The sequence below is a fragment of the Eretmochelys imbricata genome, chromosome 5, assembly GCF_965152235.1.
Source record: "Eretmochelys imbricata isolate rEreImb1 chromosome 5, rEreImb1.hap1, whole genome shotgun sequence".
In the NCBI taxonomy this organism is placed as follows: Eukaryota; Metazoa; Chordata; order Testudines; family Cheloniidae; genus Eretmochelys; species Eretmochelys imbricata.
This window is the reverse complement of record NC_135576.1, coordinates 1,401,375-1,426,493: the sequence shown is the minus strand read 5'-3', so window position 1 is coordinate 1,426,493 and position 25,119 is coordinate 1,401,375. Positions and strand designations below refer to the sequence as shown.

General features: G+C 66.6%; 1 protein-coding gene across 1 annotated transcript in view; it reads left to right on the top strand.

Annotated features, from left to right (window-relative positions):
- TESK1 (testis associated actin remodelling kinase 1) overlaps nucleotides 1-21,541 on the top strand; it is a 33,495-nt gene extending 11,954 nt beyond the window's left edge. The window contains exons 2-10 of the mRNA XM_077818077.1: nucleotides 7,418-7,539; nucleotides 7,925-7,973; nucleotides 12,674-12,820; nucleotides 14,052-14,134; nucleotides 14,662-14,752; nucleotides 16,188-16,271; nucleotides 18,005-18,094; nucleotides 18,509-18,659; nucleotides 19,204-21,541. Coding sequence (XP_077674203.1) covers nucleotides 7,418-7,539; nucleotides 7,925-7,973; nucleotides 12,674-12,820; nucleotides 14,052-14,134; nucleotides 14,662-14,752; nucleotides 16,188-16,271; nucleotides 18,005-18,094; nucleotides 18,509-18,659; nucleotides 19,204-20,279 — 1,893 coding nt within the window. The 3' untranslated portion in view covers nucleotides 20,280-21,541. The remainder of the gene's footprint in view (nucleotides 1-7,417; nucleotides 7,540-7,924; nucleotides 7,974-12,673; nucleotides 12,821-14,051; nucleotides 14,135-14,661; nucleotides 14,753-16,187; nucleotides 16,272-18,004; nucleotides 18,095-18,508; nucleotides 18,660-19,203) is intronic.
- Nucleotides 21,542-25,119: the final 3,578 nt, after the last annotated feature.

The following is a 25,119-nucleotide window of genomic DNA, read 5'->3' as shown; positions in this document are numbered from 1 at the left end:
CGGGGCTGGCTGCGCACGACGGGGGCCTTGCTGCTCCTGGCGGGGTGCAGGGGGGCTGGGCTCTCGCAGGCCTGGCACCTGGGCGTGCATCCCAGTCCCCTGCCCGATGGGGAGGGGCCCGCACTCCCCCAGAGCGCACTGCTGTGAACAGCAGGCCAGGGCGCGTGCGTGTGTATACAGGTTTGTGCGTGCGTGTGTATATACGTGTTTGTGCGTGCGTGTGTATACACGTGTTTGTGCGAGCGTGTGTATATACGTGTTTGTGCGAGCGTGTGTATATACGTGTTTGTGCGTGCGTGTGTATATACGTGTTTGTGCGAGCGTGTGTATATACGTGTTTGTGCATGCGTGTGTATATACGTGTTTGTGCGAGCGTGTGTATATACGTGTTTGTGCGTGCGTGTGTATATACGTGTTTGTGCGTGCGTGTGTATACAGGTTTGTGCGTGCGTGTGTATATACGTGTTTGTGCGAGCGTGTGTATATACGTGTTTGTGCGTGCGTGTGTATATACGTGTTTGTGCGAGCGTGTGTATATACGTGTTTGTGCGAGCGTGTGTATACGTGTTTGTGCGAGCGTGTGTATATACGTGTTTGTGCGAGCGTGTGTATATACGTGTTTGTGCGTGCGTGTGTATATACGTGTTTGTGCGAGCGTGTGTATATACGTGTTTGTGCGAGCGTGTATATACGTGTTTGTGCGAGCGTGTGTATATACGTGTTTGCGCGTGCGTGTGTATATACGTGTTTGTGCGAGCGTGTGTATATACGTGTTTGCGCGTGCGTGTGTATATACGTGTTTGCGCGTGCGTGTGTATATACGTGTTTGTGCGAGCGTGTGTATATACGTGTTTGTGCGAGCGTGTGTATATACGTGTTTGTGCGAGCGTGTGTATATACGTGTTTGTGCGAGCGTGTGTATACGTGTTTGCGCGTGCGTGTGTATATACGTGTTTGCGCGTGCGTGTGTATATACGTGTTTGTGCGAGCGTGTGTATATACGTGTTTGTGCGAGCGTGTGTATATACGTGTTTGTGCGAGCGAGTGTATATACGTGTTTGCGCGTGCGTGTGTATATACGTGTTTGCGCGAGCGTGTGTATATACGTGTTTGCGCGTGCGTGTGTATATACGTGTTTGTGCGAGCGTGTGTATATACGTGTTTGTGCGAGCGTGTGTATATACGTGTTTGTGCGAGCGTGTGTATACAGGTTTGTGCGTGCGTGTGTATATACGTGTTTGTGCGAGCGTGTGTATATACGTGTTTGTGCGAGCGTGTGTATATACGTGTTTGCGCGTGCGTGTGTATACAGGTTTGTGCGTGCGTGTGTATATACGTGTTTGTGCGTGCGTGTGTATACAGGTTTGTGCGTGCGTGTGTATATACGTGTTTGTGCGAGCGTGTGTATATACGTGTTTGTGCGAGCGTGTGTATATACGTGTTTGCGCGTGCGTGTGTATACAGGTTTGTGCGTGCGTGTGTATATACGTGTTTGTGCGTGCGTGTGTATACAGGTTTGTGCGTGCGTGTGTATATACGTGTTTGTGCGAGCGTGTGTATATACGTGTTTGCGCGTGCGTGTGTATACAGGTTTGTGCGTGCGTGTGTATATACGTGTTTGTGCGTGCGTGTGTATATACGTGTTTGTGCGAGCGTGTGTATATACGTGTTTGTGCGAGCGTGTGTATACAGGTTTGTGCGTGCGTGTGTATATACGTGTTTGTGCGAGCGTGTGTATATACGTGTTTGTGCGAGCGTGTGTATATACGTGTTTGCGCGTGCGTGTGTATACAGGTTTGTGCGAGCGTGTGTATATACGTGTTTGTGCGAGCGTGTGTATACAGGTTTGTGCGTGCGTGTGTATATACGTGTTTGTGCGAGCGTGTGTATATACGTGTTTGTGCGTGCGTGTGTATATACGTGTTTGTGCGTGCGTGTGTATATACGTGTTTGTGCGAGCGTGTGTATATACGTGTTTGTGCGAGCGAGTGTATATACGTGTTTGTGCGAGCGTGTGTATATACGTGTTTGCGCGTGCGTGTGTATATACGTGTTTGTGCGAGCGTGTGTATATACGTGTTTGTGCGAGCGTGTGTATATACGTGTTTGTGCGAGCGTGTGTATATACGTGTTTGTGCGAGCGAGTGTATATACGTGTTTGTGCGAGCGTGTGTATATACGTGTTTGTGCGAGCGTGTGTATATACGTGTTTGTGCGTGCGTGTGTATACAGGTTTGTGCGTGCGTGTGTATACAGGTTTGTGCGTGCGTGTGTATATACGTGTTTGTGCGAGCGTGTGTATATACGTGTTTGTGCGTGCGTGTGTATATACGTGTTTGTGCGAGCGTGTGTATATACGTGTTTGTGCGTGCGTGTGTATATACGTGTTTGTGCGTGCGTGTGTATATACGTGTTTGTGCGAGCGTGTGTATATACGTGTTTGTGCGAGCGTGTGTATATACGTGTTTGTGCGAGCGTGTGCGTGCAGCTCCCAGCACAATGGGGCCCGGTGCTGACTGGGCCTGGGAGAGCTGCCGCGCCCTGTGCGCCCTCTGCTGGGGGGTAGCAGCAGAACCTGCTCCTGCCTCTCGCGCCGATGGGCTTAGCTGGCGCTTGTGTGCCGGGGCAGCTCTGCTCGTGCCCTCCCTGCGGGAGCCCCGGGAGCCCCCTCTGCTGGGAGTGCTGGGTGGGGGGGGAGAGCCCGCTGCTTGACGGGTGCTTCCAGCAGGGGAGCCGGGGTGCACGGGGGCGAGATGGGGTGGTCAGGGATCACGATCGCCCGGGTACTCTGGCTGGGGAGGGGGGGTATCAGGAATCAGGGTGCCCCAGGGTGCCCCTGGCAGTGGCCAGGCCTGGGTCTCTGTCTGGTCGCTGCTCTTGGGCCAGGTGGCTCCAGAGGAGAGTGGGTGCTAAGCAGGGAGCTGCCCTTAGCGCCCGGGCCCCTCGGTGGCACAGGTGCGGGGAGCTGGCTGGGAAGGCGACGCCGGTGAAACGCGAGCGCCCAGGCCGAGGGGCTGCTGAATAATGCAGGGCCCGGGGGAGGGCCGAATGGAGAGGCAGACGCAGGCGAGGCCATTGGGGGCCCAGGGGAGACACCCGGCCTTGGGACACGGGGCGCCAGCCTGGGGGGTGCTCTGACTGTAGCCTGAATCTGCCCCCCCCCAAAGCCGTGGGAACGAGCACAGGGTACCATGGGGAGGGTGCGTCTACCCTAGGCCCCGTGCACCACGAGCATGGCCACGGACGTCTGTAGGGAAGGGGCACTTAGTCTGGCTGGGCCCAGCGCCTCCTGGGCAAGGCACGGCAACGCCCGGGCACAGTGCCCCCGGGCCGAGCATGGCGCCTCCTGGCTACGTCTCCTGTGTGCTGTGTGTGCGTGGGAGCGCCCGGCGGGGGCAGGGGGCTCTGTGTGACCCCTCACTCTCCAGCCCAGAGAAGGGGCTGGGTTTGAGGCAGGCTCCCCCCAGAACCCCCTGGCCCCCGCCCCCCAACCTTGGCTGGCCTGCCAGCTGCAGTATCCGGTCCCCGCATGGCTCTCGCCCCGTGGTGGAGGCTGTGCCGGGATCACCACGTGCCCCGCTCTGCACTGGGGGGCAGGAGGGGGGCACAGGCATCTGTGCAGGTGCCTGTGGGGTGGGGCACCCCCCACAGGATGACGCACTCGGGTCCTGTGCTGAGGGAGGGGGCAGGCAGCAGAAGGAGGCAGGTTCACAGTGTAACTATCATTTCCTTGGCCCCATTCAGCCAAAGTGCTGCACACACGGTATGTGGGGCACCCCTGCCCAGCACTGGCATGCAGCCACCTCTGGGGCAGGCTTGGCAGCTCTCTTAACAGTGCACAGCAACACCGCCCAACTGCTCAGGACAGCAAGGGAGGCGGACAGCCTTGTGCTGCGAGGGGCCTGCTCCCCTCCTGCCTCTGCCCTGGGAACTGCCCAGGGCCTGTCTACATCTGCCCCCCAGACAGCTCCCGCGCCCTGCCGGTACTGACTGGGGGAGGCAGACTCTGCCTAGAGCCCAGCAGAGCCCCTCGCGGGGGGGGCAGGCCTGGCTGGGGGCGGGCCGGGGCCTGGCACAGCCACAGCGACTCAGAGCTGCATTGACTAAAAAGGGCAAACGTGGGGAGCTGACAGCAGCCCTGAGGAATGCCGGAGCCTGCTGCGGCTCCCTGGGGGCTGGGGCTCCTCCCTCAGCGGCTGGGCCCCACCGCAGGGCCCCGCCCGGTGGGCAGCTGGGCTGGGGGGTGCTCGGCACTGCTCTCCGGAAATGGGGCGAGGCCCCTGGTTCTTCCCAGCACCCCCAGAGCCCAGGGACCCCCCTAGGGCATTGGAACCCCCGGGGAAGACTCTGAGCCTGTGGGGGCTCCGTGTGTGTGCGTGCGTGTGTCAGCCGTGTGTGTGTGCGGCGGGGGCTCCGTGTGCGTGTCAGCCGTGTGTGCGTGTGGCGGGGGCTCCGTGTGCGTGCGTGTGTCAGCCGTGTGTGCGTATGGCGGGGGCTCCGTGTGCGTGTGCGTGTCAGCCGTGTGTGCGTGTGGCGGGGGCTCTGTGTGCGTGTGTCAGCCGTGTGTGCGTGTGGCGGGGTCTGTGTGCGAGAGACGGGGCTCCGTGTGCGTGCGCGTGTCAGCCATGTGTGCGTGTGGCGGGGGCTCCGTGTGAGTGCGTGTGTCAGCCATGTGTGCGTGTGGCGGGGGCTCCATGTGCGTGCGTGTGTCAGCCGTGTGTGCGTGTGGCGGGGACTCCATGTGCGTGCATGTGTCAGCCATGTGTACGTGTAGCGGGGGCTCCGTGTGCGTGCGTGTCAGCCATGTGTGCGTGTGGCGGGGTCTGTGTGTGAGAGACGGGGCTCCGTGTGCGTGCGTGTCAGCCGTGTGTGCGTGTGGCGGGGTCTGTGTGTGAGAGACGGGGCTCCGTGTGCGTGCGTGTGTCAGCCATGTGTGCGTGTGGCGGGGGCTCCGTGTGCGTGCGTGTCAGCCGTGTGTGCGTGTGGCGGGGGCTCCGTGTGTGTGCGTGTGTCAGCCGTGTGTGCGTGTGGCGGGAGCTCTGTGTGTGTGCGTGTGTCAGCCGTGTGTGCGTGTGGCGGGGGCTCCGTGTGCGTGCGTGTGTCAGCCATGTGTGCGTGTGGCGGGGGCTCCGTGTGCGTGCGTGTGTCAGCCGTGTGTGCGTGTGGCGGGGGCTCCGTGTGCGTGCGTGTGTCAGCCGTGTGTGCGTGTGGCGGGGTCTGTGTGCGAGAGACGGGGCTCCGTGTGCGTGCGTGTGTCAGCCATGTGTGCGTGTGGCGGGGTCTGTGTGTGAGAGACGGGGCTCCGTGTGCGTGCGTGTGTCAGCCATGTGTGAGTGTGGCGGGGGCTCCGTGTGCGTGCGTGTCAGCCGTGTGTGCGTGTGGCGGGGGCTCCGTGTGTGTGCGTGTGTCAGCCGTGCGTGCGTGTGGCGGGGGCTCCGTGTGCGTGCGCGTGTCAGCCGTGTGTGCGTGTGGCGGGGGCTCCGTGTGCGTGCGCGTGTCAGCCATGTGTGCGTGTGGCGGGGGCTCCGTGTGCGTGCGCGTGTCAGCCGTGTGTGCGTGTGGCGGGGGCTCCGTGTGCGTGCGTGTGTCAGCCGTGTGTGCGTGTGGCGGGGGCTCCGTGTGCGTGCGTGTGTCAGCCATGTGTGCGTGTGGCGGGGGCTCCGTGTGCGTGCGTGTGTCAGCCATGTGTGCGTGTGGCGGGGGCTCCGTGTGCATGCGTGTGTCAGCCGTGTGTGCGTGTGGCGGGGTCTGTGTGCGAGAGACGGGGGCTCCGTGTGCGTGCGTGTGTCAGCCGTGTGTGCGTGTGGCGGGGGCTCCGTGTGCGTGCGTGTGTCAGCCATGTGTGCGTGTGGCGGGGGCTCCGTGTGCGTGCGTGTGTCAGCCGTGTGTGCGTGTGGCGGGGGCTCCATGTGCGTGCGTGTGTCAGCCGTGTGTGCGTGTGGCGGGGGCTCCGTGTGCGTGCGCGTGTCAGCCGTGTGTGCGTGTGGCGGGGTCTGTGTGCGTGCGCGTGTCAGCCGTGTGTGCGTGTGGCGGGGGCTCCGTGTGCGTGCGCGTGTCAGCCGTGTGTGCGTGTGGCGGGGGCTCCGTGTGCGTGCGTGTGTCAGCCGTGTGTGCGTGTGGCGGGGGCTCCGTGTGCGTGCGTGTGTCAGCCATGTGTGTGTGTGGCGGGGGCTCCGTGTGCGTGCGTGTGTCAGCCATGTGTGCGTGTGGCGGGGGCTCCGTGTGCGTGCGCGTGTCAGCCGTGTGTACGTGTGGCGGGGGCTCCGTGTGCGTGCGTGTGTCAGCCGTGTGTGCGTGTGGCGGGGGCTCCGTGTGCGTGCGTGTGTCAGCCGTGTGTGCGTGTGGCGGGGGCTCCGTGTGCGTGCGTGTGTCAGCCGTGTGTGCGTGTGGCGGGGGCTCCGTGTGCGTGCGTGTGTCAGCCGTGTGTGCGTGTGGCGGGGGCTCCGTGTGCGTGCGTGTGTCAGCCGTGTGTGCGTGTGGCGGGGGCTCCGTGTGCGTGCGTGTGTCAGCCGTGTGTGCGTGTGGCGGGGGCTCCGTGTGCGTGCGTGTGTCAGCCGTGTGTGCGTGTGGCGGGGTCTGTGTGTGAGAGACGGGGGCTCCGTGTGTGCTGGGAGGACGGACCCCGGCAGCCACCGCCCCTCTGGGATTCCCTGGAGCAGCCCCAGTAACGCGGATCACGTGGTGGCCTCCGCTCAGAGCAGGCTAAATATACCGCCCTGCTACAGCTGCCAGGGCTGGGCGCCGAGCCCCGCTCCCTGCGGCCGGCTGCTCACCCAGGCAGGGCTCCCGGGTCCGCCAGGGCCTGGTGCTGAGCCTGCAGGCTCGGGGCCGACGCTGCGCTTTGGGACAGTGGTTCTGGTCAGTTGCAGAGTACTGAGCTCCCGGCTCCTCCCCTCGCCCCCGAGAGCCTTGCCGGGCTCCAGGGGCCGCTCAGTCCTCTGCTAAGGGGCCTTGTTAATACAACGGCGCTGACGTGCCCAGAGCCGGCCATCCGCAGTGTGCTTGCAGACCTTCCTCTCCACTTCACATGGGGAAACTGAGGCTCCTGGCAGGGTGGGACCCAGCAGGTCCATCTCAGCACTCGGCGTCCTGGCTCCCAGTCCTGTGCTCTGTCCGCTAGGCCATGCTGTGTCCCACCCCTAGAATTATAGAAGATCAGGGTTGGAAGAGAGCTCAGGAGGTCATTTAGTCCAATCCCCTGCTTAAAGCAGGACCAATCCCCAACTAAATGATCCCAGCCAGGGCTTTGTCAAGCCAGGCCTTAAAAACCTCTAAGGAAGGAGATTCCACCACCTCCCTAGGGAACCCATTCCAGTGCTTCACCCCCCTCCCAGTGAAATAGAGTTTCCTGATATTCAGCCTAGACCTCCCCCACTGCAACTTGAGACCATTACTCCTCGTTCTCCGCTCCCCCCAGGTACGGCACCGCCAGTCCGGCCAGATCATGGTGCTGAAGATGAACAAGCTGATGAGCAACCGGGGGAACATGCTGCGGGAGGTGCAGCTCATGAACCGCCTCTCGCACCCCAACATCCTCAGGTGAGGGGCCCGCAGTGACCCCCCGTCGCCCCCTGCCACCCGGGCGGCCCTTGCCCTGCTCTGCGGAGAGGAGAGGAGCGGCTGGCTTCTGCGAGCCCTGCTCCCAGCCGAGCGTGGCCCCACCTGGCCCGGCCTGGCTGCTGAGCCTGGCTCTGTGGCCCTCGTGGAGGCCCTGGCTCTGCCCGTGTGCCTCCGCCCAGGGCAAGGGGAAGCCAGCTCGGGCTGGGGGGTGAGGTCCCTGCCCCGGATTGGCATGTGCTGGGCAGAGGGAGCCGGTCCCTTCTCCGCCTTGTGGATTCTCTCTCTTCTCTGCAAGCGGCTCTGGCCCGTCCAGGGGGCAGGTCCCTGGCGCTGATGGTCTAACCCGCCCCCCTCTGTGTCTCAGGTTCATGGGGGTCTGTGTGCACCAGGGGCAGCTGCACGCGCTCACGGAGGTAAGAGGGGGTCGCCCAGGGGGTCCTAGGGGTGCTGTGCCTGCCCTGGCAGGGGCACATGGGCTGGGGCTGGTGGGCACTGAGCTGGCAGGGAGGCAGGCAGGGCAAGGCAAGATGGAGGGTGGTACGGGCCCCATGGGGGAGGTGGGCAGGGCAGGGTGGCAGGGGGGATGGGCTCAATGGGGGAGGCAGGCAGGGCAGGGTGGCTGGGAGGATGGGCCCCATGGGGGAGGCGGGCAGGGCAGGAGGATCGGATTTAATTGGGGATCGGTCCTGCTTTGAGCAGGGGCTTGGACTAGATACTTCCTGAGGTCCCTTCCAACCCTGATAGTCTATGATTCTGTGATCGGGGGACGGGCCCCATGGGGGAGGCGGGCAGGGCAGGAGGACGAAGGGGATGGGCCCCATGGGGGAGGCGGGCAGGGCAGGGCAGGAGGACGGGGGGATGGGCCACATGAGGGAGGCGGGCAGGGCAGGGTGGCTGGGGGAGGTGGTGGGGAGGTGGGCAGGGCAGGGCAGGAGGACGGGGGGATGGGCCCCATGGGGGAGGAGGGCAGGGCAGGGTGGCTGGGGGAGGTGGTGGGGAGGTGGGCAGGGCAGGAGGACGGGGGGATGGGCCACATGAGGGAGGCGGGCAGGGCAGGGTGGCTGGGGGAGGCGGTGGGGAGGTGGGCAGGGCAGGGCAGGAGGACGGGGGGATGGGCCCCATGGGGGAGGCAGGCAGGGCAGGGTGGCTGGGGGAGGCGGTGGGGAGGTGGGCAGGGCAGGAGGACGGGGGGACGGGCCCCATGGGGGAGGCGGGCAGGGCAGGGTGGCTGGGGGAGGCGGTGAGGAGGTGGGCAGGGCAGGGCAGGAGGACGGGGGGATGGGCCCCATGGGGGAGGCGGGCAGGGCAGGGTGGCTGGGGGAGGCGGTGGGGAGGTGGGCAGGGCAGGAGGACGGGGGGATGGGCCCCATGGGGGAGGCGGGCAGGGCAGGGTGGCTGGGGGAGGTGGTGGGGAGGTGGGCAGGGCAGGGCAGGAGGACGGGGGGATGGGCCCCATGGGGGAGGCAGGCAGGGCAGGGCAGGAGGACGGGGGGATGGGCCCCATGGGGGAGGCGGGCAGGGCAGGGTGGCTGGGGGAGGCGGTGGGGAGGTGGGCAGGGCAGGAGGACGGGGGGATGGGCCCCATGGGGGAGGCGGGCAGGGCAGGGTGGCTGGGGGAGGTGGTGGGGAGGTGGGCAGGGCAGGGCAGGAGGACGGGGGGATGGGCCCCATGGGGGAGGCAGGCAGGGCAGGGTGGCTGGGGGAGGTGGTGGGGAGGTGGGCAGGGCAGGGCAGGAGGACGGGGGGATGGGCCCCATGGGGGAGGCAGGCAGGGCAGGGTGGCTGGGGGAGGTGGTGGGGAGGTGGGCAGGGCAGGGCAGGAGGACGGGGGGATGGGCCACATGAGGGAGGCGGGCAGGGCAGGGTGGCTGGGGGAGGCGGTGGGGAGGTGGGCAGGGCAGGAGGACGGGGGGATGGGCCCCATGGGGGAGGCGGGCAGGGCAGGGTGGCTGGGGGAGGTGGTGGGGAGGTGGGCAGGGCAGGGCAGGAGGACGGGGGGATGGGCCACATGAGGGAGGCGGGCAGGGCAGGGTGGCTGGGGGAGGCGGTGGGGAGGTGGGCAGGGCAGGAGGACGGGGGGATGGGCCCCATGGGGGAGGCGGGCAGGGCAGGGTGGCTGGGGGAGGCGGTGGGGAGGTGGGCAGGGCAGGAGGACGGGGGGATGGGCCCCATGGGGGAGGCGGGCAGGGCAGGGTGGCTGGGGGAGGCGGTGGGGAGGTGGGCAGGGCAGGGCAGGGTGGCTGGGGGAGGCGGTGGGGAGGTGGGCAGGGCAGGGCAGGAGGACGGGGGGATGGGCCCCATGGGGGAGGCAGGCAGGGCAGGGTGGCTGGGGGAGGCGGTGGGGAGGTGGGCAGGGCAGGGCAGGAGGACGGGGGGATGGGCCCCATGGGGGAGGCGGGCAGGGCAGGAGGACGGGGGGATGGGCCCCATGGGGGAGGCGGGCAGGGCAGGGTGGCTGGGGGAGGCGGTGGGGAGGTGGGCAGGGCAGGAGGACGGGGGGACGGGCCCCATGGGGGAGGCAGGCAGGGCAGGGTGGCTGGGGGAGGTGGTGGGGAGGTGGGCAGGGCAGGGCAGGAGGACGGGGGGATGGGCCCCATGGGGGAGGCGGGCAGGGCAGGGCAGGAGGACGGGGGGACGGGCCCCATGGGGGAGGCAGGCAGGGCAGGGTGGCTGGGGGAGGCGGTGGGGAGGTGGGCAGGGCAGGAGGACGGGGGGATGGGCCCCATGGGGGAGGCGGGCAGGGCAGGGTGGCTGGGGGAGGCGGTGGGGAGGTGGGCAGGGCAGGGCAGGAGGACGGGGGGATGGGCCCCATGGGGGAGGCAGGCAGGGCAGGGCAGGAGGACGGGGGGACGGGCCCCATGGGGGAGGCAGGCAGGGCAGGGTGGCTGGGGGAGGTGGTGGGGAGGTGGGCAGGGCAGGGCAGGAGGACGGGGGGATGGGCCCCATGGGGGAGGCAGGCAGGGCAGGGTGGCTGGGGGAGGCGGTGGGGAGGTGGGCAGGGCAGGAGGACGGGGGGACGGGCCCCATGGGGGAGGCAGGCAGGGCAGGGTGGCTGGGGGAGGTGGTGGGGAGGTGGGCAGGGCAGGGCAGGAGGACGGGGGGATGGGCCCCATGGGGGAGGCAGGCAGGGCAGGGCAGGAGGACGGGGGGATGGGCCCCATGGGGGAGGCGGGCAGGGCAGGGTGGCTGGGGGAGGCGGTGGGGAGGTGGGCAGGGCAGGAGGACGGGGGGACGGGCCCCATGGGGGAGGCGGGCAGGGCAGGGTGGCTGGGGGAGGTGGTGGGGAGGCGGGCAGGGCAGGGCAGGAGGACGGGGGGACGGGCCCCATGGGGGAGGCGGGCAGGGCAGGGTGGCTGGGGGAGGCGGTGGGCAGGGCAGGGCAGGAGGACGGGGGGATGGGCCCCATGGGGGAGGCGGGCAGGGCAGGGTGGCTGGGGGAGGCGGTGGGGAGGTGGGCAGGGCAGGAGGACGGGGGGACGGGCCCCATGGGGGAGGCGGGCAGGGCAGGGTGGCTGGGGGAGGTGGTGGGGAGGCGGTGGGCAGGGCAGGGCAGGAGGACGGGGGGACGGGCCCCATGGGGGAGGCGGGCAGGGCAGGGTGGCTGGGGGAGGCGACAGGGCAGGGCAAGGCAGGAGGACGGGGGGACGGGCCCCATGGGGGAGGCGGGCAGGGCAGGGTGGCTGGGGGAGGCGGTGGGGAGGTGGGCAGGGCAGGGCAGGAGGACGGGGGGATGGGCCCCATGGGGGAGGCGGGCAGGGCAGGGTGGCTGGGGGAGGCGGTGGGGAGGTGGGCAGGGCAGGGCAGGAGGACGGGGGGATGGGCCCCATGGGGGAGGCAGGCAGGGCAGGGTGGCTGGGGGAGGCGGTGGGGAGGTGGGCAGGGCAGGGCAGGAGGACGGGGGGATGGGCCCCATGGGGGAGGCAGGCAGGGCAGGGTGGCTGGGGGAGGTGGTGGGGAGGCGGGCAGGGCAGGGCAGGAGGACGGGGGGATGGGCCCCATGGGGGAGGCAGGCAGGGCAGGGTGGCTGGGGGAGGTGGTGGGGAGGTGGGCAGGGCAGGGCAGGAGGACGGGGGGATGGGCCCCATGGGGGAGGCAGGCAGGGCAGGGTGGCTGGGGGAGGCGGTGGGGAGGTGGGCAGGGCAGGGCAGGAGGACGGGGGGATGGGCCCCATGGGGGAGGCAGGCAGGGCAGGGTGGCTGGGGGAGGCGGTGGGGAGGTGGGCAGGGCAGGGCAGGAGGACGGGGGGATGGGCCCCATGGGGGAGGCGGGCAGGGCAGGAGGACGGGGGGATGGGCCCCATGGGGGAGGCAGGCAGGGCAGGGTGGCTGGGGGAGGCGGTGGGGAGGTGGGCAGGGCAGGGCAGGAGGACGGGGGGACGGGCCCCATGGGGGAGGCGGGCAGGGCAGGGTGGCTGGGGGAGGTGGTGGGGAGGCGGGCAGGGCAGGAGGACGGGGGGATGGGCCCCATGGGGGAGGCAGGCAGGGCAGGGTGGCTGGGGGAGGCGGTGGGGAGGTGGGCAGGGCAGGGCAGGAGGACGGGGGGACGGGCCCCATGGGGGAGGCGGGCAGGGCAGGGTGGCTGGGGGAGGTGGTGGGGAGGTGGGCAGGGCAGGGCAGGAGGACGGGGGGACGGGCCCCATGGGGGAGGCAGGCAGGGCAGGGTGGCTGGGGGAGGTGGTGGGGAGGTGGGCAGGGCAGGAGGACGGGGGGATGGGCCCCATGGGGGAGGCAGGCAGGGCAGGGTGGCTGGGGGAGGTGGTGGGGAGGTGGGCAGGGCAGGGCAGGAGGACGGGGGGATGGGCCCCATGGGGGAGGCGGGCAGGGCAGGGCAGGAGGACGGGGGGACGGGCCCCATGGGGGAGGCGGGCAGGGCAGGGTGGCTGGGGGAGGTGGTGGGGAGGCGGGCAGGGCAGGGCAGGAGGACGGGGGGACGGGCCCCATGGGGGAGGCGGGCAGGGCAGGGTGGCTGGGGGAGGTGGTGGGGAGGTGGGCAGGGCAGGAGGACGGGGGGCAGGGTGGCTGGGGGAGGCGACAGGGCAGGGCAAGGCAGGGGAACGGGCCCCATGGGGGTGCGGGGGGCTGACGGCACGCTGCCCGTCCCCTCTCCCTGGCAGTACATCAACGGCGGGAACCTGGAGCAGCTGCTGGACAGCCCGGTGCCGCTGTCCTGGGCCGTGCGCATCCGGCTGGCCCTGGGCATCGCCTGCGGCCTGCACTACCTGCACTCCAAGGGCATCTTCCACCGCGACCTCACCTCCAAGGTGGGCAGTGCCCTCCCCCGCGCTCCCCCCCCAGCTGCCAGCCCCTCCCCTGCACTCCCCGGCCCCCCGGAGCCCTCACTCGCTCGCCCACGGCGCAGGGTCCCGGAGGAAACAGCCCCTCCATTGCCCGGCCCCGTGGAAGCCGCGGGGGCCCCGGGACGAGCCGGGGCTGGCAGGGTGCTGAGCCCAAGCCTGGCTCTGCCGCCTGGGGGCTTCCCTGACGGGACGGTGTGAAGGGCACGTTGTCCCGGCCCCGTACAGTCCCTGGGGGGACCCCCTCAGTGCGACTGCTCTTTGCGGGGGTCCGCTTGCTCTCGGGGGTCCAGCCCCTCTGCCTCCTGGAGCCGCACCGCTCTGAGCCTTAGCCCGCCTGTCTCTGCCATGGGCCCCCTCGGGGAGTGCCCTCGCTCTGGGCCCCCGGGGCCTCCACGGCCAGAGGAATAATCCCCCTGATCTCTAGACCAGAGCGACTCTCAGCCAGCATAACACAGGAGGGTTTATTGAACGTCTGAACCCAGCACAGGAAACTCTCCGGCCTCAGGCCTGGCCTCAGCCCAGCACATCCAGGGCCATCCCACATCCAGGGGGGCTCTGGCTGCTCTCCCCTCCCAGCCCAGAGACACCCCCCCTCCAGCTGGGCATCTGATATCACCGTCCCCAACAGCTCCTCCCCTGTCCTTTGTCTTCAGTCCCAGGTAAACAGGCTGCCTGATCTCCTCTGCTCTCATCTATCCTTTGTTCCCTTCTGGCTGGACCAGCTGGTCAGGTCTCCTGGGTCCTCTCTCCGCAGCCCAGTGTCCTCCCACTGGCCAGAACTGGCCGACTGCCAAGCGGGGGTGGGCCTCTTAGTCACCAGGGCAGCAGTTGTTGGGGTTCCCCATCTCCAGGCCGTTGTCTGGGGGTCCCAGCTGCTTGGCGAGGTCACACCTGGTCCTCTACAACAACAACCCCTCTCCCGCCACCTTGTTAAACATGCAGCACACAGGGAAACTGAGGCGCGCACACGCTATTCGTGTAGAACGCTACAAACATCCCCAACTTCATCACACACGCAGAGAGGGCCGAGCTGGACCCCCTGCGCTCCCTCGGATGCTCGCTGCCCTCCCCCGGGACAGCAGGGTGGGAATGCCCCTGCCCGCGACCCTCTCGATTGCCTGTGGGGGGCAGTGTGTCATGGGGCAGGTGCCAGGCGGGGCAGGCGGCGTGACGTCTCCTCTCCTCTGGCTCTCAGAACTGCCTGGTGAAGAGCGAGGACAACGGCTACACGGCCGTGGTGGGCGACTTCGGCCTGGCAGAGAAGATTCCCACCTACAGGTGCGTGGGGAGCTCCCCCACCCCGGAGTGGGGCAGGCCTAGACAGAGGGGCCAGCAGTCCCCTCTGGACCCTTCCCACACCCGAGGCAGGGCGGCACCCACCCCCTCCTGGGGATCAGAGCCAGCTGGGGGAGGGAAATCGGGGGGTCGTTTGGGTGGTGTGGGTTGCCCCTGGCTGGAGGGGGGATGGGGAGGGCTCGGGGAAGGGATTTGAAGCGCTGCAAGCTGACCCTGGCTTGGGGCGGGGACCCAGGGGGACCGGGAGGGGACCTGGGTGCTGGGGGCTGCCCCGGCTGTGAGCAGGGACCCCGGGGAGGAGACCCGGGGGCGGAGGGGCTGCGGGCAGCGACCCGGTGGGGCTGGGGCTTGCCCGGCTGGGGGAGGAGACCCAGGGAGAGAACTGGGGGTTGCCCCGGCTGGGCAGGGGACGCAGGGGAGCTGGGCGTTCCCCGGGTCGGGGAGGAGACCGTGGGGGCTCGGGGTTGCCCGGCGGGGCCGGGGCTAACCCCGCGGCTCTGCCCCACCAGCGAGGACGCTCAGAAGGAGCCGCTGGCCGTGGTGGGCTCGCCGTACTGGATGGCCCCGGAGGTGCTGCGTGGGGAGCTGTACAACGAGAAGGTAACTCGCTGCCTGCGCCTGGGGCTTTCCCCTCGCTGCGCTGGGCACCGGGCACGGCCAGGCTGGCGGGACCGGGGGCTGCTTGCCTTTGCCACGCCTGGGCTCGGCCATTTCCAGGGTCAGTGCCGGCCTGGCAGCCAGCAGGGCCACAGTGGATCGGGGGGATGTGTGTGTGATGGTGGCTCCTGGGGGTCGGCGGGGGGGAAGGTGCTGGGAGGCAGCAGGGCATGGGGGGGCTGGCAGGGTGCGGGGGGCATGGGGGGTGCTGGGGGCGGCAGGGCATGGGGAGGGTGAGGGGGCCAGCAGGGTGGGGGGGAAATGTGGGGGCAGGGTGCGGAGGGCATGGGGGGTGGGGGGACATGGAGGGTGCCGGGGGATGGCAGGGCGAGGGGGCTGTGTGGGTGTCACAGATTCCCTGGGCGATGCTCTGGAACTGCTCCCCACGAAGCCAGTCAGGACTCTGGGGCAGTCGCCTCTCTGTGAGCAGCCTGTCTGCAGGACACACAGCTCACCCGGCTTCCCCCTTCCTGGGTCTGACCTCGGAGCATTCAGCCTCCTCTGCCCCTCCGTGCACTTCCCACAGCGAGTCCGCTCAAGCGGGGTCCTGGGGAAGCCAGAGGGTCCTGCCCCCCAACTCCGCAGTCAGACGGGACTCTCAGCCAGCCCGTAAAACAGGTTTATTAGACGACAGGAACATGGTCTAACACAGAGCTTGTAGGTACAGAAAAGGACCCCTCAGCTGGGTCCATTTTGGGGGGCAGTGAGCCAGACAACCACGTCTGCACTTCTCTCCACTTCCCCAGCCAGCCCCAAACTGAAACTCCCTACAGCCCCCCCTCCTCTGGGCTTTGTCCCTTTCCCGGGCCAGGAGGTCACCAGATTCCTTTGTTCTCCAACCCTTTAGCTCTCACCTTGCAGGGGGGACGGGCCCAGGCTATCAGTGGCCAGGAGACAGAGTGTTGTACATTTATGTACCCTGGCCCTTTGCTCTGCAACAATTACATCCCCTTATCCTACCACCTAGATACTTAAGAACTGCCTAGGGGAAACTGAGGCACCCCCACACTATTCAGAAGAAACATTAAGAACAGTCCCGCTTCATCACAGTGGTCACTGACACTGTCCTTCCAGCGTTTCCTGGAGGGCATCCTGAACCTGTCACTCCCCTGGCCAACCCACCACACCTCCGACACACACCCTGCTGGGAGAGGCCAGGCTGGAGTAGCCAGGAGCCCCCCACAGCCAGCACCCCCTCCCCCCGCCGCACTGGGAGAGGCCGGGGCTGCGGAAGCCGTGATGTGCCGTGCTGTACGGCGGGGCCGTGGCCACAGTGGGCGCCGTGAGGATGTCCTGGCTCATGCGTGCCCAGCGGAAGGGCAGTCGGGTTCCCCTCAGCGCCTCTGCCAAACCCTCCACCTCCCGCTCCTCTCCGCAGGCTGACGTCTTTGCCTACGGCATCATCCTGTGTGAGACCATCGCGCGGGTCCCCGCGGATCCGGACTACCTGCCCCGCACCGAGGTAACGCTCGGCTGGGCCACCTGGTGCCGGGAGGGACGAGGGCCTGCCCCGGGGTTGGGTGTGAGCCGGGGGGCCGAGGCGGAGCGTGGCGGGGGGGCGCATGGCAGGGGTGCAGAGGCCTGCATGCGGCCTGGCTCCCGCTACAACCCTGCAGCCATGACTCTGCCCCATGTGCCAGCAGCATTGCCACGGGCTGAGCTACAGGTGCCAGGCTCCCTGGGGCACCCGGCCCATAGGGCACCCGGCCCATGGGGCTGCCTAGCTGTGAGCCAGCGCAAGGGGATCGTGTGACCTGGCCCTGTGTGGGGAGCAGCCCCTGGGGGCCAGGCTCTTGTATTCTCTGCGGGCAGCCAGGACCCCCTCAGACAACGCCAACGGGGCAGAGGCACCGTGGCCGGCACCCCCTGGTGTTTCCTGTCTGGAGAGTCTGACCTGCTCCCCGAGATGCCCTCTCCCCTGGCTGGCCAGGGCTGCGTGGGGAGCCCCCTCCTGTCCCCTCGCGGGGCCAGCCGGGCTGTGCATGCTGAGCGTCTCTGGGCTGTGAGCATGGCCTGAGGGGAGGCCCCTGCAGCTGGCCCACGCTGGTCAGTGATCCCGCCAGTCACGCTGCGCTGCGGCAGGGAGTTCCGCAGGCTCCCAGCTCGCTCAGCGCCAGCACGCGGCATGCGTCTCCTCCCTATGGGCCACGCCCCAGCTCAGATACCAGGGTGATGGGCGTCAAGCCCCAAGAGAGCTCTTCCACACGCCGCGAGAGCTGTGCAGACCCCACCGCCCAGCTGGGTCATGCTGCAAAGCCGGCGAGCTGTGGGTGACGGAGGCAGGGGCTGAGTGGGGATGCTTGGGCAGCCCTCATGCTAGGGTCGCTGTCTCTCTAGCTGGGGTGTCCTGCCCCAAGGACCCTGGGGGTGCCAGCCCATTGCCCGGGCTGTGGCTGTGTTGCCCAGGGGTGGAGATGCTGCTCCCCTCTGCGTTGCCCCTGGTGTACGTGTGGGGTGACGGGGACGTGCTGCTCCGTGCTAATAACTGGACCCAGCGTTTAGAGCACGGACCAGCCTGCCCATTGTCCCTGTCCGGGGAGCCGGGGACGACCTGGAGCCGCCTCCAGCTACAGCGGGAGGCAAGGCCGAGGCCAAGCAATTCCTGGGCCCAGGTCCCCGGTGCTGGGAGGGAGGCCGAGCCCCTGCAGTGACCTGTCGGGCTGAGCCATCTCCGGCACCGTCCCAGGAGACACTGGCTGCCCCCGACCCTTCCTCGTGGCAGGGGAGTTGTACTCCTGGTCCCAGTTTGACCCTGCGCCCCGAGGCCCCGATCCCCCCGGGCACCTCTACGCTGCAAGAGAAACCCGCGGCGCTGCCCCAGAGCCGGCTCAGCTGGCTCGGGCTGCAGGGCTAGACAGCAGCGTGGGCGCTGGGACCCTCCCCGTCGCCCCGCAGCCCCTGTCGGCTGAGCTGGGCCAGCTGCGTCTGTGCCACGGCTCCTTTAGTGCAGTGTAGACACACCGCAGGAGGCCACGCACTCCCCCGGAGACACGGGCCCTGCTCCCCGGGTCCAGGGACGGCTCCTGTGCGGGGCAGGGCTTTGGGGCACTTCCTGACCTGTGGCTGGGATCCCCCTGGGGCGCCGTCTGGGGCAGGAGCTCAATGCAGAGGGGCGCTGGGGAGGGGGGCAGGCCTCCTGCCCTGGACCCCGTGATTCGGGCTCAGTTGCTGACCTCCCCTCGTCTCCCCGGGCAGGATTTTGGGCTGGACGTTGCCGCTTTCTGCAACATGGTGGGGGACGACTGCCCTGCGGCCTTCCTCCAGCTGGCCTTCCACTGCTGCAGGGTACGTGTCCCTCTCTTCCCTTCCCTCCCCCTGGGCAGGGTCCCTGGGCCTGCCCCCGTCTCCCGGACACCGAAACGAGGCAGCCGGGTGATTGCCTCAAACAGGGACCCTCATCTGAAATTCAGATTCCTGGTGCTGAGGCCTGCCCCCCTGCCAGCCTGTCCCCGAATGGGACTGGGATCCTGGCACCACAGAGCCACTGGGATCCGTGCCTGCTCTCCCCTCCCTCGCCCCCAGCATGCAGGATGGGGCAGCACAAGCAAGCTGTCCCCTGCTCTGGAGGGAAGCTGCCCCCGTCTCCTGCCCAGCAATCCCTCCCAAGTCCCACGGGGGCGGGGGCCCGGTGAAGCCGGGCAGGCGGGTGGGAGAGTTGGTGCCCGTGGCCGTCGGTGATGTGGCGACTCCCGCACCCAGATGGAGCCGACGGCCCGACCCGCCTTCGTGGAGATCACGCAGCGCCTGGAGGGTATCCTGCAGCACCAGCTGGGAGCGGGGGGCACTGGCCCCGACCCACAGAGCGATGGGGAGAGCGTGCCCTCGCCCGGGACCCCGGCCACGCCGAACGGTACCGTGACTGCCCCTCCCCCGGGCCTGCTGACCCCCCCGGGCACCCCCAGCAGCCCTTGGCACTGGGCTGGGCGCTACGGGTGCTGAAGGGACCTTAGGGCATGTGCTGCCCCCATGTGGCCAGAGCTGGGCACTGCGGACGCTGAGCCTGTCCCCTGGGCGCTTGCTGGACAGGGCTGCAGCAAAGGGGTCCGCGGGCGGCTTGCTGGCTGTCCCCCCCGTGGGGACCCGTCTCTCACCCCACTGAACTGATGGGGAGGCCCCACAGCCCTGGGGTGGGATCAGGCGGAAATGCCAGCCCCGCTCTGCGGGGCGGGAGGGCAGGGGGCTGGCGTGACCCAGGCCTGCTGTGGCGTGACCCAGGCCTGCTGTGGCGGGGCAGACGGCCGGGCAGCAGGGTGCCCAGGGGGTTCTCCCGCCCGGGGCCCAGAGCCCCTGGCTGCGCACGGAGCCAGGCGCTCTCCACACGGGCGGGAGGGGCCGGAGGCCGCGGGCCCGGCCCAGCCTGGGGGGCTGCTAACCCGCTGTCCGTGTTGTGCCAGGCGAGGCAGCGAGCGAGCCCGCGCTCCCCAAGCAGCCAGCGCCGCGGGATCTGAGCTGGCCGCACCTCCAGCCCGACCCCCGCCTCGCCCGCAGCCGCTCGGACATGTTCCCCCCCAGGTCCCCGGCCCTGCTGCCGCCCCAGGCGCCCGACGTGGGCGCCCGCCCCAAGGAGATGCCGCTGCGCCTCAACCCCTTCTCCCGGCGCGAGGACCTGAAGGGCGGGAAGATCAAGCTCTTCGACACGCCCAGCAAGTCGGTCATCTCGCTGTCCTTCGCCCTGCCGCCGCCCGCCCCCTACCAGCTGGGCACGCCCGTCACGCCCGAGCCCGTGGTGGAGGCGCAGTGCGACTTCTCCGCCCCCCTGGTGCTGACAGGCAAGAGCCGCTCGCTGCCCACGTCCCCCGAGCCGGCCCGCCGGGGGAGCCTGGCGCTGTGGGGGGAGCTGGCCCGCGCCTGCCGGCGGCAGGAGTCCCCGGCGTGTGGGGAGGGCCCCCAGCCTCACAGCCCCTTCCCCGCTCAGAGCTGGGGGGCGGCGGGGGAGGTGGCAGGGCGCTCGCCCCTTCCCAGCCCCCCCGCGGTGGAGCAGATGGACTGCAGCCCCGACAGCCCCGAGCCCGAGCCGGCACCCGCCCCGCCGCTCGCCAACGGCACCTTCATCAGCACCTCGGCGTCGGGCGCCCAGCCCTGGCCGCCGGGGCCCCCCAACGGCCTGCCCCTCAACAACAACAGCGTGGTGGTGAGCACCCCGCACGGCTGGGGCCGCGGCCTGGAGCGCGGCTGCTCGGAGCTCAGCATCCCCCGCGCGGCGGCCTTGGAGCGGACGGAGCACTCGAGCACGCTGCCCCGGCACGCCTCCAGCGCCGGGCTGGAGCAGGACGAGGTGCTGGCCTGCCCCGGCTGCTGCCTGGGCCCCTTCAGCTTCAGCTTCGCCTCCGTCTGCCATCGGCCCGCGCCCAGCCCGCCCCGCTACCAGCACCTCACCTGCGAGGCCAAGAGCCTCCTCTGCCAGGACCGGGGCCACCACCCCAAGCGCCCGCCCGAGCCCAGCCTCAAGCTGCCGGAGGCGCAGTCCTAGTGGGGGGCAGATGGGCGATGGACAGATGGGCGAGCCCCCCCGCCTCGGCTCCAGCTCCCCCCATGGCCTGCGCTGAGCAGGGCCCGGAGCAAGGAGCCCAGGAATCCCCGGACCTGGCCTGCCGGCCGGGACCCCACTTCTCCCCTAGGGCCGCCTCAGGGCCGCTCGCCGTGTTGGTAAGACCGTCAGCCATTGTCAAGGCCACGCACAACCTGGGCTCGGGTCCTGGCTGGCCAAGTGTGAGCGGGGAGGAGGGGGACCTCGTGCAGGGAGCGACAGGCTGGGCACAGACCCAGCAGCGAGGTGGTGCCGGCTCTGTGCGGGGCTGGCTCCCTGCAGTGGCACGGGGGGTGGGCGAGTCGTGCTGGGCTGATGTGCAATAACATGGCGGCCTCGTGCGCACGACCCTGTCGGGGCCAGCGCTTCCCCTAGGAGGGGGGAGCGGTGCCGGTTCATGTCCCACCATGGGGACGTGGCTGGGCAGAGGGGCTCTGCACCCCCACTCAAAGCTGGGGGCTCCAGTGACCAGACACAGGTGTGGCACTGATGGACCAGCGGGGCGCGATGCCACCCAGGAGTCTCTGGGAAGGCTCGCTGGGGCAGGTGGGCTGGGCCGGCCCTCCATCCCGCCCCTCCCTGCCCGCGGCTGTGGGGAGAGGAGCAGGGGTGACCCCTGAGCAGGTGCAGTCAGGGGGTCACTCCAGGACCTGGGGCTCCTCCTTGGTCGCTTGTCCCTGCATGTCCGCTCCCCAGCCCCCGTGCTCAGAGGCGATGGGAGCACAAGCCTGGGGGGCAGCAGTGTGCACTGGGGGCTCCCCTCTGTCCATCACACACAGGGGTAAGGGGGCTGGATAACGGGTGAGCCGGGCGCTGAGCAGGGGAGACAGTGCGATGCCCTCCCCCATGGAACCTGCCTGTCTTGGGGGGGGGGGGGGGCAGGACCTGCAGCCCGCCAGGCACAAAGCAGGCTGGATGCCAGTCCCTGGCAAGTGGGGATAAATACACCCCCCCCACCCCACCCCCATCACTTCCTGGTTCAGGCCCTGCCCCCTCCATGTCGGCTGTGGAGTGGCCAATGGGGCAGGTCTGTTTGCAATATGGTGGCTGGGGCTTGCCCCCCCCCCCAGCTGCGTCCCCAAGCTGCCCAGTCCCTGCCTGGGGTGGCCCCCGGGCTCTCCGCAGCCGACGTGTACGATGCCCTGGTGCGTGCAGACTCTTGTTTTTTATTATGATTGATAATTGCTAGTAATATATACGGCTTATTTAAGGTGTTCCAATAAAAGTGACTGTCCCAGCGCCCAGTGTGTCTGCCGTGCGGCGGGGGGGTGGGGGGGGGGGCGCTGATCTTGCTGGTCGCAGGACAGGGACACAGCCAGGCCTGGGAGTGTGAGTCAGGAAAACCCACCTCAAGTGAGGCCCCTCAGTGCTGTGCCTCGGTTTCCCCATCTGTGTCCTTGGGATTGCACAGCCCTGGGGGTGGGGAGCGTGTCAGCAGCACTGAAGGCTGTTCCTGTGGGTTTCAGCCCCAGGAGGCCCCTGGTTGCAGCGCAGGGAGGAGGGGATGGTGGGGGGCGGGCAATGGGGCAGGTACGGCTCAGCAGCTGCTGGTGAAAAGGGAGGTGTCGCTGGGGAGGGGGCTCGTCCTTGCTGCCTTCCGGCCGGGGCCCAGGGGGATACACCGGTGGGAGGGATGGAGCCAATCCTGTGCTGGGAGGACGGCAGCTGGGGCCACCCTGGCTCCATCCCTGCACCATGTTGCTGGGGGCAGCTGTCACGGGGTCCCTGGGCGATGCTCTGGAACTGCTCCCCATGAAGCCAGTCAGGACTCCGGAGAAGTCTCCTCTCTGGGAGCAGCCTGTCTGCAGGACACACAGCTCACCCGGCTTCCACCTTCCTGGGTCTGACCTCGGAGCATTCAGCCTCCTCTGCCCCTCCGTGCGCTTCCCGCAGTGAGTCCACCCAGGCGGGGTCCTGGGGCAGCCAGAGGGTCCTGCCCCCCAACTCCGCAGTCAGACGTGACTCTCAGCCAGCCAGTAAAAGAGAGGTTTATTAGACAACAGGAACATGGTCTAACACAGAGCTTGTCGGTGCAGAGAACCGGATCCCTCAGCTGGGTCCATTTTCGGGGGCAGGGAGCCAGACAACCCCATCTGCCCTTCACTCCTCGTCCCCAGCCAGCCCCAAACTGACTCCCCCTCCAGCCCCTCCTCCTCTGGGCTTTGTCCCTTTCCGGGCCAGGAGGTCACCGGATTCCTTTGTTCTCCAACCCTTTAGCTCTCACCTTGCAGGGGGGAAGGGCCCAGGCCATCAGGTGCCAGGAGACAGAGTGTCGGCCATTTATGTACCCTGGCCCTTTGCTCTGCAACAATTACACCCCGTTATCCCACCACCTAGAGACTTAAGAAATGCCTAGGGGAAACTGAGGCACCCCTACAGTATTCAGAGGAAACATTAAGAACAGTCCCACTTCGTCACAGCAGCATCTCGGGGTGGGGCATGAGCATTGCCCTGTCTCTGCACCTTGGCCCTGTGCTGCCCCCCCGCTCAGCCCAGCCCCGCTGCAGCGTGGCTCCCCACTCCAGCCTGGCCCCCTTCTCACCTGCCCCAGGCACGCGGCCGGCTCCCACCCCCCTGGGCTCGCCACTCAGTGACCGTCCTTGGTCATAAATCTTCACATGCCGGTGCCAGCCAAACTTCTGGACCTGCTCTGCCCCCCTGCCTGCAGCACCGGCCTCCACCCACACCCTCTGCTTGCCCCCAGCCTCCGGCCACTCTCGGCCCCTGCACTGCCCAGCTCCAGGGATGGCTGCTGGGCCGCACTTTGACAGGCCCCTGCAAGCCCAGCGGGGGGGAGGGGTGTGTGTGTGTGCCGTGTTGTGTCTCTGAAGCCTGGGGGAGCAGGGGGTGCCGTGTGGGTGCCATGTTGTGTCTCTGAAGCCCAGTGGGGGGGTGCCGTGTTGTGTCTCTGAAGCCTGGGGGAGTATGGGGGGCTTAAGGAAATCGAGGCTCAGGTGATCTTCAGTGGGATTCTGCCTGTTCCTAGAGAAGGGCAACAAAGGTGTGACAAGATTATGACTATCCACAGCTGGGTTAGGCAGTGGCGCTGTCAGGAGGGCTTTGGGATGTGTGGCCACTGGGAGGCATTCCTGGACAGAGGACAGTTCTCTCCGGATGGACTTCATCTGAGTAGGGAGGGAAATAGACTTCTAGGATGGAGGCTGGCACAACGGATTAAGAGAGCTTTAAACTAGGAATCTGGGGGAGATGGTTGGTTGGGACATGTCCAGGGAATCTCCACGCCGGATTTTAGCCTTGAGAGGGAAGAAAACGAAGTAAGAAAGGAGACAGCCGTGGGTAGGAGAATGGACATGAGGAGGAAGGGCAGCGTGGATACCAGTCTAGTAGGAGATACTGGCGGGAGTGTGTCTGTGCCCAGCCGGGTACAGAACGTGAGCGAGGCCAAACAGCAAAAATGAAGATGTTTGTACACCAACGCGAGGAGCCCAGGTAACAAAATGGAGGAACTAGAGCCACCGGTGCAGGAAGTGAAACCGGGTATTCTAGGGAGACCAGAAACAGGGTGGAATAGTCGTCACGACTGGAGTACGGGTATGGAGGGGGATGTGCTGTTTAGGAAAGACCGAAATAAAGGCAAAGGGGGTGGAGTAGCATTGTCTATCACTGAGGAGGTAGAATGTAAAGAAATAAGAAGCGATGAAATGGACAAGACAGAGTCTGTCTGGGCAAAAATCACATTGGGGAAGAAAGCTACTAGATCCTGCCCTGGGATAGTGCTTGGGGTGTGCTAGAGACCGCCAGGATCCGATCTGGATATGGATAGAGCCCTCTTTCATGTTTTTAAAGAAGTAAATACTAATGGGAATTGTGTGATCATGGGAGACTTTAACTTGGAGGACGAGTGCTAGTCATAATAATCGGGCTCAGATGTTCCTAGATGCGATAGCTGATGGATTCCTTCATCAAGTAGTTGCTGAACCAACAAGAGGGGATGCCATTCTAGATTTGGTTTTGGTGAGTAGTGAGGACCTCATAGAAGTAATGGCTGTAGGGGACAACCTTGGTTCGAGTGATCATGAGTTAATTCAGTTCAAACTAAATGGAAGGATAAACAAAAATAGATCTGCAACTAGGGTTTTCAATTTCAAAAGGGCTGACTTTAAAAAATTAAGGAAATTAGTTAGGGAAGTGGATTGGACTGAAAAACTTGTGGCTCTAAAGGCGGAGGAGGCCTGGAATTACTTCAAGTCAAGGTTGCGGAAACTACCAGAAGCCTGCATCCCAAGAAAGGGGGAAAACTCATAGGCAGGAGGTGTAGACCAAGCTGGATGAGCAAGCATCTCAGAGAGGTGATTAAGAAAAAGCAGAAAGTCTACAAGGAGTGGAAGATGGGAGGGATCAGCAAGGAAAGCTACCTTATTGAGGTCAGAACATGTAGGGATAAAGTGAGAAAGGCCAAAAGGAGTTGGACCTTGCAAAGGGAATTAAAACCAATAGTACAAGGTTCTATAGCCATATAAATAAGAAGAAAACAAAGAAAGAAATTGCAAGTCCGTTAGCAAGAATTTTTAATGAATCTGTAAACTCAGGGGTTGTACCGTATGACTGGAGAATTGCTAACATAGTTCGTATTTTTAAGAAAGGAAAAAAAAGTGATCCAGGTGTGACGAAGTGGGACTGTTCTTAATGTTTCCTCTGAATATTGTGGGGGAGCCTCAGTTTCCCCTATGCAGTTCTTAAGTATCTAGGTGGTGGGGTAAGGGTGTAGGATCATTGCAGAGCCCTAGAGGGCAGGTGTGTGCAGGAGTCTGGACACAGTCAA